The sequence below is a fragment of the Branchiostoma floridae genome, chromosome 3, assembly GCF_000003815.2.
Source record: "Branchiostoma floridae strain S238N-H82 chromosome 3, Bfl_VNyyK, whole genome shotgun sequence".
Lineage (NCBI taxonomy): Eukaryota > Metazoa > Chordata > Leptocardii > Amphioxiformes > Branchiostomatidae > Branchiostoma > Branchiostoma floridae.
Genome location: NC_049981.1, coordinates 26,407,335 through 26,421,322, shown reverse-complemented (window position 1 = coordinate 26,421,322; position 13,988 = coordinate 26,407,335). Strand labels below are relative to the sequence as shown.

The window sequence follows — 13,988 nt, the reverse complement described above, 5'->3', positions numbered from 1 at the left end:
GTCCACGGCCGGGATCTGACTAATGGTGCATATTGCAGTTTAACCGCACGGTGTCGCTGCACTAACCTTTCTCAATACAAGATGGCGGCTTTGGGGCGGTACTTCCGGGTTGTGTTTTTCATGATTGTTGTGTTCTTCTTCATCATTTGTTGTCAGGTGAGTAATACCTCGAATTTCTGTTCACCATTCCTGTATTCACCCCTTCCTCGTCACTGGTCCCCAAAACGAGACACTGGCTCGCTTTTTACACATTTTGTATCATCATATTTTGGTAACAATACAAAGCTTTTAGATTAGTAAGCTGTCTACAAAGAATATAACTTACTCGTGATACAAAACAATTCAAGCAATTGAATATATTTTGAAAAGAATCAGACGTCTTAGATAGCATTCACTACATCATTCACTGCACGAGAATGAGTCGCTGAGAATTTCAAGACAAGTGTGTAGCTATTAGTGTAAACTGTCATCAGAAGTTGTCAGGTGGCTATTGGATCACTGTTATGCCTGGGAGGCCGGAGGGTTGGCAGGTGGCTTAGGAGAAGTGAGTCTGTTGCTTGATTCATTTCACAAACCTTTTACTTTCTAAAAGTTCTATCTGGATGTTTGGAATTGATTATAAACATCACACGTGTCCGGAATATTGCGGTGTTCCAATCGGATGATATTTAACGTGATATTCCTCCTGCCAGATTCTTGCCAGATTACACCGTGAAGAGGAGAAGTGGGACCTCCTGGGGGGTGGACTCTGGCTGGAGGAAAGTGTGGACTACGGAGGAAGACTTCTCGTTGGTTAGTACCTGGGATACATTCCTCTGTATAGAATTATCATGTTGCTATACACAGTTTGTCATCATGCTCAACCAGCAATGTGTCCCAAATTCAGATCACTGACATTAATGCTGTAGTACCTGAAAACACTGCTTAAAGGGGTCCCCAAATTGCCATGTTTCTTTGAGACCCACAAACCAAAAGAGGTTTAGTGTGAAATGTAATATAACCGGCTGCTGTCATGCTGCATGACTGCAAAGCTGGTAGTGTTTACTAGACCTGCTAAATACTATGCCTGCTGTTATACTAGTACTTCAACTATATCTGCTATTATACTTTTGACCTAAGCCGGGTATAACCTAATCCGTCAGACTGACTTTTCTGACCAATTTTCCCTTTTTTTGCCAAACTCTACAATCCATAAACCCGCGGCCGTAGGAAGGCCTGTTGGTGGCTACAAATTGCTACAAGTATAACACTTATCAAAAGTACATATGTGTCTGTCTGAGTATGAACTAACATTTGCTGAAACTGACAGTTGGAAGTCACTATTTCAATTTTTAATAAAAAGAGATATTGGAGTGAAAACAAATCATGGTGTTAATGTTTCAGATGACTTTGATGAACATGACAGGGACAACATCTCCGTGTCAGAAATGGACATCAAAGTTCCCATCATCCTTTGGTGGACACCGTTGACAGGAGAGCGAGGTAAAGTGAAGCAGTGCGACCTGGGAAGGTGCTTCTTTACGGTGGACAGGCACTTCAAGGATCACCCCAAAACACAGGTGAGTACAGTGTAGCTCAGCTACTTCAGATATCAAGGCCTTATGAATCTCCAAGGACTTATTAATAAATACTGGTACCTCCTAACATCTCAGTGTGTCATGTGGAAACTTAAAAAACCTACATGTACAGTGATATTACTAGAGGTTTATAGATTTTTTTTCAAACAGAACTTGGTATATGAAACCGAGGTCAAGGTCTTGTTCAGATCTTCTCATGAAAGACATTTGCTTATACACAACACACAAAGTATACACTTTCAAATTTGGTCTCAAGGACCACTCAATGCACTATGTTTAATTGGTAATCATCTTGTGGCAAAATTAAATCCATTTTTATGTTTTGTTTAAGTTTTGGTATTTTCTTGCAGGTTTTTGTGTTTTATGGAACGGACTTCAGTCCTAAAGACCTCCCCCTCCCCAGGAAGGCACACCACGAATGGGCGCTGTTCCATGAGGAGTCGCCAAAAAACAACTACCTTCTCAGTCACCAGCCAGTTCTGAATCTCTTCAACCACACCGCCACCTTCCGGAGACACTCAGACTATCCGCTCACAACACAGTACTTGGGCAAACTGGAAGACTTGACTGACAAGAAATATTTTGTGCCAACAAAGTCGAAAAATTCTCTCGCTCTATCTCCTCTTGTTTATGTTCATGCTGACTGTGACCCACCTTCTGACAGAGACCACTATGTTAAGGAGCTTATGCAGTACATAGATGTGGATGCTTATGGACAGTGTCTTCATAACAAAGACTTACCTAAAAAGCTACAGGACCCACTAACAATGGAAGATTCTGATTTCTACAAAATCATGGCTCAGTACAAGTTCACTCTTGCCTTTGAAAATGCTGTTTGTGAGGACTATATCACAGAGAAACTGTGGCGTCCACTGCACCTTGGTTCAGTGCCCATCTATTTTGGATCCCCAAGCATTAGAGAGTGGCTGCCAAGTAACAAGTCTGCAATACTTGTCAGTGACTTCTCAGGTCCAAAAGAACTAGCAGAGTTCTTAAACAAACTCAACAATGATGACGTCGAATATGAGAAATACTTAGACCACAAATTTGCCAACGTCAAAAACGAGAAACTCATTAGGCATATGAAGATGAGAGAATGGGGTGTAAATGACTACACAAGAATAGGCTTCATTGATGGGTTTGAATGTTTTATGTGTAATAGAATTCACAGAGACATGGAGAATCTCCGTGTCAGGCATGTGGCTACCAAGAACCACTATGGCTGTCCAAGACCAAAACTTCTACATGACCTTGAAAATCATGATCACGGAAAACTGGACATGTGGCAACAGATGTATGACAGAGCAGGGTTTGGTGCCAAAACTTTACATCATTATGTTCTGTCAGGCAGAAATATGACAGAAGCAGAATATTTATCACACTTAGATAAACTACAAAGACAACATGGGGGTAACAGACATGAGTGGGTTTTAGAAGAAAGATAGGCATAAAACTTATTAAAAAAAAAAGAATGTATAGTGAAACTTTTTGATATTTTTTTTCTAAATTATTGCTTCTGCCTATATTTGATGCAAGGAAGAAAAACAAGCAAAGAATGACACAGGTGAGAAATATTGTTAGGGCAAACAATGAGTACCATAATTATTTTTGGTGGGGTTTGTTTATGTAAGGGTGTGGGAAAAATAAAGTATGTGAGTGGGCTTAACTGATACTGTCTGGCAAACTATCTATGTTAAGCAGTAAGAAATATAGTCATATAATATTTCATCTACTTTCCATGAATATTTTTGTGTGTTATGTAATGACAAAGAACTACTGATGATAGCAAGCTGGTGTTTAATGTTGTGCCATTACTCAGAAGATACAAAGTTGTCCTCACACATTCATGTACATGTTAAACAAAACACGCAGAGCAATCTTGTTATAAACAAGCATTACAATTTTTGTCAAATCACATTTCTTCCTATTCAAATTAGTCATTTCAATTAAGATTTCACTTCAGCTGAAAAGTAGAACATTATTACACTATCAATGCCTTTTTTTTTTACACTGTATGTTCGCTTCAATGCTATATTCAAGTGGTCTAGTCCAGTGGTTGACTATATATTATGTACTTCTCATGCGTGCCTGTGTGTGTGTGGTTTTTACTGGTGAGGAACATTAAATAAAAATTGGTACCTCGATGTTTGTGTGGATATGTCCCATATATGCTCCATCATCTTCAGGTCTCAGCTGGCCAACCTGTACATGTACCTAACCTCATCACAAGATATGTCAAACATATGCACTGAAGTAAATCAATAGATCCAAACAAATAGCCTACAATCAATCATGGCAGGGCATTGTCGCTCTCTCTGAGGAACCTCTCCCTTGAACTCCCTTGAGAAGTCAATTACATATATCATCTCAAAAATAGAATGTTCAGCAGTAAATCTGTTCTAAACACATCACTCTAGAAGCACAGTTCTACGCACTCCGTACATCCACTGTCAACAGTTAACGTTAAATGCATAGCTACATGACATTCAGATCCCTTGTTGAATGACGATTTTTACTGTTTTGGAGAAGTGTTCATACATACATTGTATAATGTAAGTAGTTTCCATTTACACTCATCCAAGGCTAAAATGTATGAAAGACTGAGTTATACTGAGTCCAACTTTGTGTCTTATCAAACTGAGCCAATAAAAGAAACATCACATTTTGATGTTCTCTTAACTTTATTCCCAGTGGGTTGTACATGTTGAGATAGCACAGTTGTTGTATGGTTGCTGGGATGTGATGAGTTAGTACTTGTAGAAGCCTTCCCCCGTCTTCTTCCCATGTTTGCCTGCTGCCACAAGTTCATTCAGCAGCTGACTAGGTTGGAACAGCGGGTTGTCTGGTTCCAACTCATGCCAACCTTAGGAGTGAAGGTGACATCAGTTTTAAATTCTTTAAACACAGCTTTCTAGACTGTACTCCTGCATTTAAATGCATTCAATGTATTACAGTATCAACAGTAACATTATGAACATTGTATCTGCATTACAAAATTTTAGATCATGACTTTCGATTATTTCAACAGTCATGATTTATCTCATGAGTCAAAAAAAGAAAGCTAGAATACCTGAGTTTGTAATCAAGAAAAAAGATGTGGGGTTGAAATTTGAAGAAATCTAAACTCAATGCCCACATGATACAGCTGCCGAGCAATATTTGTTGATGGTCAGAAGGGTGCCAAATTTAGAAGTAGCAAGAGACTCTAGGGTACTTTTACCTGAAAATCTAGTACCCAACCATATTGGACATGGCTTGCAGGGAATTGAGAACATATAGGTCCATCTCTATAAATCATCAGATATTGAAGAGAACACAGTGCGTATTACTGCAGAAAATGTAATTTAGAGCCTACGGACTCAGCCAATCGATTTTCCTGCTGTGCAACAGGCATAACCAATGTTACAAAGACGAGTGTCCATACTAAAATCAGACCTACTGTCATTACTCATGTGTACATACCATCCATGATAAACTTGCATGTGTCCAGCCCAACATAGTCTAGCAGCTCAAATGGTCCCATGGGATAGCCTGCTCCCAGTTTCATGGCAACATCAATATCCTCCTTACTTCCATCTCCTGTGGATTGTAAAGGATTTATTTGTCTCAGATTCAAACTGAAGAAAGGTACCTTCCATCTATGACATACTTGGTTGTGTCAAACCCAGAATAGTTTATCAGTTTAAATGGTCCCATGGGTTACCCCGCTGACAGTGTCTATGTCCTCTTTACTCTCATCTCCTGTGGATTATACCTACCAAAACATCTAAATTCACTGCAAAATGTATGGATCATAATGAGTAAAAGTAAATTTAAGGTGCTGAAACTAGAAAAACCTGCAAAAGGAATATGCTACAAACAATGTTAGATATTACTACCAACTTGAACAATAAAGTGTCAATCCTTGTTCTTAATAATTTACTTTACAACATATGTCTAGTATTTTCCAATGCCCTATAGCTACGTATAGTAGATTATTAGTCTACTATGGATCTCCTCTGTATAATCTAGACCTCTTGTAGGAGCTGATGTTTCTAACTCAGGGAGAAGAGAGGCTGCTCCAGGTCTCTGTACCAGCTACCCTTTATTGTTAACCAAGGGCAATACCAGGCTTGTGACGAATTTCATTCAGTAAGAAAAGGTAAGCACTATTCTTCATGAGTAAGGCACAACAGGGTTGAACAAACTAGCCCTATTGTCCCGGGCAAGTGAAAGTGCTGTTCAGGCAAGTGCATGACCTACAGTCGTAACACCACAAGTAAGATTTTTCCATTGATTGAGTGCAATTTTGATATACTTGTAACTTTTTACAGTCATGACATCAAACAATGGTCAACAGAGAATTCCATTGCTGGAAGTGAAAATGCATATACTAGTTTTAGTTATAACAGTGACATTTGAATTTTGGGCAAGTGAAAAATTGGTCCGGGCAAGTAAATTTTTTATGTGCTTGCCCGATAGGACAAGTGAAATCTAGAAAACTTGTCCAACCCTGCACAAGCATTATTTTTGTTTGTATTACCTCTCTCATATAACCTGATAGACTCCATCATGTATGGCACCAACAACCTGTTCACAAGGAAGCCTGGAGTGTCCTGGGTAGGAGAAAACAACAACACATCACTATTCACATACTATAGCTTCTTCTGCAGTCTCAAAATACATAGAATACTTATTATTATCGAAAGTAACTGTACTTGCAAATTGTGTCCAAAGCTTTAAAACATACTGTTAACTATTGATAAATTCAATCACAATTTTTTTTCACAGCAGTTTCTCTGGGTATTAATATATCATAGCTATTGAAATTTGATGCTGAAATGTTTTCCTTACCTTACAAGTGACAGGGTGTTTGCCCAGAGCTCTGCTGAAGTCCATCAGACACTCGTACACCGCCTGACTGGTTCCTGGAGCTCGGACAACCTGCAGACAGGGCACAGATAAACTATTTATCAATGTGTTGGTTTTGTACAACCAGTAAACCTTAGGCACAATGCACCAGTTTTGCACAAGCTGCATAATATCAGATTTGATCCCTCATCTTTTCAATATGTGTGATAGGATCTTTAATATGCTCGGAAGGTTTCTGTCCTTAAACACATGTACAGAACCTTCAGCTTTACGTCCCATGCATGGCCATCCGAGAGGATATCTCAAACCTAAGCACCTTTAGTACTCCTTTCACCTGAGTTGAGTTGCAAAATAGTGTGAAGTGCCTTTCCTAAAGGCACAACATTGGGGCCCGCTTAAGAGCCAAACACAGTATCTTTAGGTTCCAAGTCAACAATCCTAACCACAAGATTACCTTGCCATGTATAACTGTAAGTGAAATGAGAGACTAGCTATTCAAGCTGTGGGTGTAATCCGGGGCTCAAAATACTTCATAGTATAATACAATCATACAAATCCAATTTTGGTTGCAACACGGTCACTCAGCAATTGCCGTCTATCGGAAAGGGTGCTAAGGGAAAGCCAATTACATGAAATATAACAGATAGCTTCATATTGTACCTCCACTAGTTTCATAACAGGGACGGGGTTGAAGAAGTGAAGACCAGCAAACTTGTCCTGGCGCTGTGTACTGTTAGCGATGGCAGTGATGGGCAGAGACGAGGTGTTGCTGGCAAAGATTGTCTTTCTGGAGAAGAGACCATGAAAGTGATCATGTTAAAACTGCTTTTGACACCAAAGTACAACATTTCCTGATTTCCTTAAATCACAATAGACATTATTCAATGTACATTTGTACATTTGTACAAAATCTTTGCCCTTCCGAATCTGATGTCATTGAATACCTCCAGTTCTTGATTCTTGCCTCCATTCACATACATTTGTATACTTCTTTATTGACGTCACACTGTACTTGGCAGCCAGTTTCATTTCATTTCAGTTTGGAACCTGACACAACTAAAAAAATTACTTATGAAGAAAACAGTGCATTGATCATTAAAATTACAGTGCTTTATTTGTTAGCTGCTGAGAAGAATGCTTTAAATAAGCAGAACCTCCAACTTTAGACTCACGCAGGTGCAAATTTGTCCAGTGTTTTGAACAGCTCCTGTTTGACTGCCAGGTTTTCCACAATGGCCTCCACCACCAGATCAGCCGTCACCACAGCCTTGGCTGGCTCTGTGGTTGTCTCAATGTTAGCCATGGTGCTGGTGATGAACGCTTGGCCTTTCTGATAAAGATACAGGAAAAACAGCTCAATCACTATAGTTCATGATAACAGTAGGTCCAATTGTTGAACATCAGTAGAATACATGGCCTAGGAAACACCACCCTCCTTAGTTCTCAGATATTTTTTTGAGTAAAAATGTAGCCAGTGGTTAAACTAAGAGGAAAACAGAGCTTTGGGAGGAAAATGTAAAACTTTTCCTCCCAAATCTTTGTTTTCATCTAAGCTTACCCAAAGATTAAAATCTGACTGATGTTATTCACTTCCTAAAACTATATGTACAAATATCTCTTTAAATTTCCTGAAGGCTGAGACTATTGCCAACATAGGAACCATGAAACTAGATTGATGTGGCTGAAACCTTAATAAAAATGTGAAAATACAAGTTGTTTCACGTACAAAACTAAAACCTCGCTAGTACTAGTAGTACTATGTAGTAGTCACCACTGACCTCAGGGTCATCTGCGAACTTCTTCTTGACGACCCTCTGTAAGCTCTTCTGTATGCCAGCCTGTGCCTTCTCCAGAATGTCTCCTGCTGTGTCACACAGTACAACCTTGTGGCCTGTCGCAGCTGCCACCTGCAAGAAAACACACATAGTTAGTGTCGCTGTAGACAATGTTAAGTTACTGTATTTTTCATCTCATTGTCTTTATTTAGTACAGGCATCCTCACCATATAGATAACTTCACATAATTGCTTGCAGCTATATCTATTTAGTAACCTCTTCTGAGGCATAACTTATAAAGAATAACAAGACATTTGATGGAGGACGGAAGTATGCATGCCTGCTACATGCGTATAAACAACTGTATTATGCCAAAGGGCAGTTATATTTATACCTGCCATTCAACACAGATGCAGATTAAGATCATAGATTCATCACAGCATGAAAGTCTGTCACATTTTCATAGTAGACACAGCACCAGTCACATGTCCGTGATTTGCTCAAAAAGGAGACGAAAGCAGCAGTGGATTCACTCATACACATGGAGATGAACATTTGAATCTATTTATTGTTGAAAGTTACATTAAAAAATCTGTTAACTAATTTTCTAACACCCAAATCAGTTCACTGTGACATACAGCAAAATATAATGACCAATGAGACATGTACTGACCATCAGACATAATAATTGCTGTACAAAGGAGCAGCATTTGTTTACCTTTCAAATACGTCACTGTGTACATGTGTCCTAATTTCGCAACTATGCTATCGACAGATTTGATTGTTCAAATGCTCTTAAACACGATAGATGAATACGCAAATGAGACACTGTTGATACTTATATAAGATCTCTATAAATTACATATCAAATGTGAATAATGGACAAATCTTCTTTTGTGACAGTCAATTAATAAATTACTACAAACCATGACATATATTACACTTATACAATGGAAGTTATTTATCTAACATTTTCCCCATTTTTTCTTCTCTAGTACATACAATTTATGCGACCTAGAAATGCTAGGATCATAACGCTCATCAAAACAATGTACATGTACATAGTATATCCCGTTTTTTTGAAGAAAAAAATGTAACGTTAACGTTAACGTTACATTAAAACTAAAAAGTGGGAGGGGTCGCAGAGCACACGCCACGTTCGACATGTGCGGGTTACCCTGTAGTTTTCCACTCACCTGTGCTATCCCTGCGCCCATTTGACCACTGCCGATAATGGCCAGGTTGTTAACAGTCAGTTTGGTGGCCATCCCACGCCTGGCAATGTACGTCAGGGCCGACAGAGACATTTCTTCTGTTCAGTGTCCTTGTGAACTTCTAACGTGAAACTGGGCAAGCCGACTTCTGGAGGTCAAAGGTCGATAAGATTTTAAGCAGTTTAACACCAAACATATTGCGTGCGTGAATCAGTACTCCTTTATTGATTATCAAACTAATGAGTAACCACTCTAGATAAACATATAGTCTTGTTATTGACTAAAAATTTTAGTTTTTTTGTTTCCAGTATACATTCATGCGTTGTGAATCACCTTAGAAATAAACAGAATTGGTATTTCTAGTCAGGCATGCAAATATGTGACGTGAACAGCTATTACAGATAACTATACTTTCCAAGATGGCGGAAAGATGATATTAGATGACGTCTCTTCCTCTTCTTCTAAGGTGTTCTCAGCTTTCTTGAAGTCCTGAAGAGCGAATTTGGGTGTACAAGATGGTTAATGTCCTGAAAGGAGTGTTGGTTGAATGGTGAGTGGTTCTCGGGAATAGAATTACATGACATGAACATGTATGTTGAGTAGACGCAGGTCAGTCAGGACAAGTTACGGAATCTTTGCCAGCGAAGCCAAGTGAAGAAGATCTTTCCGGACACGTACAATGTGTTCAGGAGAGACAGAGCTGGCCGGGGAGGGGGTGTGCTTGTTGCTGTAAAGAACAACATCATAGCAACCCACCACCCAGACCCGGACTGTCCCTGCGAGTTGACCTGGGTCCGGGTCCATCTGGCTAACAGTAAGTCCATCTACATAGGGGCCTACTATCGCCCCCCCCTCAGCTGGCCATGATGATTTTGTAGCACTAGAAAGATCAGTGCTGCAAAAGCGGGCTAATAACAACAATGCCCACATCTGGCTAGCAGGTGACTTCAACCTGCCTGATGCGACCTGGAACCCTGAAGCTAATACCACCGCTTCCAATCCATCCACTCTCACTAGCAATTACATCAGCCTTGCCAATGACTGTGGTCTGGAACAAATGGTCTGTGAACCAACTCGTACTGTGGGGCAAACTTCGAACACCCTGGATCTGTTTCTCACCACAAACTCCACCTTAGTGGAGAGAGTCAAAATCTTACCAGGTCTCAGCGATCATGACATCCCGCTGATTGATGTTCAATTAAGTAAAGCCCCAAACATCAAACTCAAAAGATCGGCTCATATACCTGTGGAGGAAAGCTAACATCGATGCACTTCAGCAGGATATGGCAACATACAGTCGAGAGTTTGCAGACCAGGCTCAGCACAACACTGCCTCAGAAAACTGGGAGCTGTTTAAGGCAGCCGTTAGTGGTGCTGCCAATAAGCATGTCCCCAGGAAAAAAGTGAGGCCACAATCCAACAAACCTTGGATAACTCCCCAGATTCGCAAAGCTATGCGTAAGCGGTCTGAACTTTTTTCCAAGGCTAGGAGATCCAACTCCAATGAAGCCTGGGCAAAGTTCAAGAGGTGTAGGAAGGGCGTTAAGCAGAGAGTTAGGAAGGCCCATAGGGATTATGTCTCCAACTACCTGGAGTCTAACATCGAGGATAATCCCAAGGCCTTTTGGAGCTATGTCAAATCCATCAGACAAGACTCTACTGGTGCGTCCGCCCTAAGACATCAGGGGGTGCTAACATCTGACCCTAAAGAAAAGGCTGATGCACTGGGGGCCCAGTTTGAGTCAGTGTTTACCAGGGAGGATAAGACCACCGTTCCTACCCTTGGCGAACCCAAAGCTCCAACTATCCCCTCCCTTAACATCACAGTGGAGGGGGTAGCCAAACAGCTCTCCTGTCTTAACCCCAGCAAGGCCACAGGACCAGACGGATTACCACCTCGCCTCCTGAAGACCGTAGCCGAACAAATTGCGCCAATATTACAGGTCATACTCTCCCAGTCAATATCCACGGGAGATGTTCCTGAAGATTGGAGAACAGCTAACATCGCTCCAATCTTCAAAAAGGGGGACAGAACCTTGCCATCAAACTATAGGCCGGTGTCTCTGACATCGGTCTGTGGTAAAGTGCTCGAACACATCGTGCACAGCCACATGATGAAACATCTAGACGCTCATGGCATTCTGTCCCCTGCGCAACACGGCTTCAGGAAGGGTCTGTCCTGCGAGAGCCAGCTGGTGCTTACCCTCCAAGACCTGGCCAAGAACATGGACCAGAACAAACAGGTCGATGCCGCGGTGCTTGACTTTAGCAAAGCATTCGATACTGTGCCACACGAACGTCTGCTGAGCAAGCTCGAGCACTATGGTATTTCTGGCCTCCTTCAGTCTTGGCTTAGGGCCTTCCTTACGGAGAGAACCCAGAGGGTTGTCTTTGACGGTGGAACATCTAAAGCTGTCAAGGTCACCTCTGGAGTTCCGCAGGGTACTGTGTTAGGCCTTCTGCTATTCCTGCTCTACATTAATGACCTACCTGATTCCGTAGACTCACATGTTCGACTGTTTGCTGACGATTGCTTGATTTATCGAACTATCAGCAAGCCTTCTGACGCACAAGGGCTGCAGTCTGACCTCGATGCGCTAACAGAATGGCAAAATCGTTGGCTCATGTCGTTCAACCCCTCTAAATGTCACATCCTCCATATCACCCGTAAAAAGCACCCCATCATAACTCAGTACTCCCTCTGTGGAGAAGCCCTTACCGGTGTTAAGTCCCACCCCTATCTTGGAGTACAACTGTCCGACGATTTGCGGTGGGACACCCATATCAACCACGCCACTAGCAAAGCTGGTAAGGTCCTAGGAGTCATTCGGCGCAACTTGACCCATTGTCCATCTAGGGTCAAGGCCACTTGTTACAAAGCGCTGGTACGGCCTCACTTGGAATATAGTGCCATCGTCTGGGACCCGTACACCAACAAAGGGATACAGGCGGTGGAGGCCGTCCAGCGCAGGGCAGCCCGAGTGACCCTAAATGACTACCGGCAGACTAGCAGCGTGACACAAATGCTTTCAGTGGCGCCCTCTCTCCGAAAGGAGGAGGAACGCCCGCCTCACCTTTTTCTATAAAGTAGTCAACAACAATATTAACATAGACACCAGCAATATTCTGAAGCCTGCCCAAGGGCGCACCCGGGGTAGTCACGACTTCAAATATCAACACATATTTGCACGCACCGATATCTACAAACATTCATTTTTCCCACGCACAATTCCCGAGTGGAATGCCCTGCCTGGCACGGTTGTAAGCGCTCCCAACGTTGAGCACTTCCGTGCCAGGCAGGCGGCCTGCCCGCCCTAACCCGGGAGCCTCAGCTCCCCCCCCTACTTTTGCCCCTCGCGGGGTCATTTGGGGGTAACTTATGCAGATGCAGATGCAGATGCAGATTATGATTACATCTTCTTCTTCTGTGCAAGGCCCACATTCTTCTTGTAGAATAGTTTGGCTTTTTCGTATTGCGCATACGCGTTGGGTAATTTCTGACTTAATCAATAATAATCCGTAATCGTTTGTCCATTTATCCTTGCCTGGCATGTTTGGCATGTATTTGGCATTCTATGACAATAATGACACCTGAGTCATATGAAATTTATCTATCTAGGTATAAATTCAGAACAGCAGTTATCGACTTTGCTTCTAATTTGATTCTTCAGGTAAATTCAGTGTAGCCAAAAGCACACAGACAGAGTGATACATTTGCACGGCATAGACATGTGTACAGGCAGAAACATATCCTTGCACAAATACACACACAAGCATATGCACACACTCACACACACACATACTAGTACACACACAGTATGACACAGAATGCATACACACACACTCCTGACACACATCTGTTCAAACAAATGCACAATGGCAAGCTACAGAAAGCATCGGGGTCTTCTCATGTACAATTACAATCCACCCTGCCTCCCCACCAGTGACCCTGCCATGAAGCAGTTCCTCCTGCACCTGGATGAGAAGAATGCCCTGGGCAGGAAGTTTGTGATGCAGGATTTAGACGACACGCATCTCTTCATCTCCGCAGACATCGTGGACCTCCTGCAGGAGAAGATTGATGACCTCTTCGATCAGCTGACATTCCCTGTTCAACAGAAATAGCTGGATACACCAGTTCTGATTCCAGAAATGTATCTGCCTGTGTCTTCACATGTACTGAAGTTTTGTTAACCAGTGCAATACAAGATAGCCTGTGTTACACAAGCTCTCTCTGTCTGTGACATACATGTATTGGGCCTCCTCACCGACTAGTGGAAGGGCTGCTAGAAGCTTGATATACAGATGTAGTCAGGCCGTGGTACAACATATCTTAAAACATGTTGTCAGGACTCATAGGCTAGGTGGAATTCAATGTTGAAGACCAATTTCCTATCACTAGAGTTTGTCAGAGAAAGTCATGAGCCATTTAGTGTTGAAATACTAACATACATGTTTGTGAAGAAGTAGCAATTATTGCTTACAACAATGTACTAATACATTCGACCCACCTTTTATAAGGGCTGACAGTGAGAGGTGTTAGTACATAACAATTTCAAGAAATAAAAAAA

General features: G+C 41.7%; 2 protein-coding genes across 2 annotated transcripts; one reads left to right on the top strand and one right to left on the bottom strand.

Moving 5' to 3' along the window:
• The first annotated feature begins 6 nt into the window (after positions 1 to 6).
• LOC118410866 (alpha-(1,3)-fucosyltransferase 10-like) lies at positions 7 to 3,721 on the top strand. Its single transcript, XM_035812733.1, has 4 exons — positions 7 to 156; positions 693 to 792; positions 1,384 to 1,559; positions 1,928 to 3,721. The coding sequence occupies exons 1-4, from the start codon at positions 82 to 84 to the stop codon at positions 3,020 to 3,022; spliced, it is 1,446 nt and encodes a 481-aa protein (XP_035668626.1). The 5' UTR covers positions 7 to 81; the 3' UTR covers positions 3,023 to 3,721.
• Positions 3,722 to 4,075: 354 nt separating this feature from the next.
• Positions 4,076 to 9,983, bottom strand: LOC118410867 (hydroxyacyl-coenzyme A dehydrogenase, mitochondrial-like). Its single transcript, XM_035812734.1, has 9 exons — positions 9,829 to 9,983; positions 9,400 to 9,565; positions 8,207 to 8,335; positions 7,601 to 7,758; positions 7,089 to 7,215; positions 6,411 to 6,500; positions 6,100 to 6,172; positions 5,040 to 5,156; positions 4,076 to 4,440 (listed from the first exon to the last, which is right to left on the bottom strand). Exons 2-9 carry the CDS (start codon positions 9,508 to 9,510, stop codon positions 4,325 to 4,327), a joined length of 921 nt encoding a protein of 306 aa, XP_035668627.1. The 5' UTR covers positions 9,511 to 9,565; positions 9,829 to 9,983; the 3' UTR covers positions 4,076 to 4,324.
• Between the last annotated feature and the right edge of the window lie 4,005 nt (positions 9,984 to 13,988).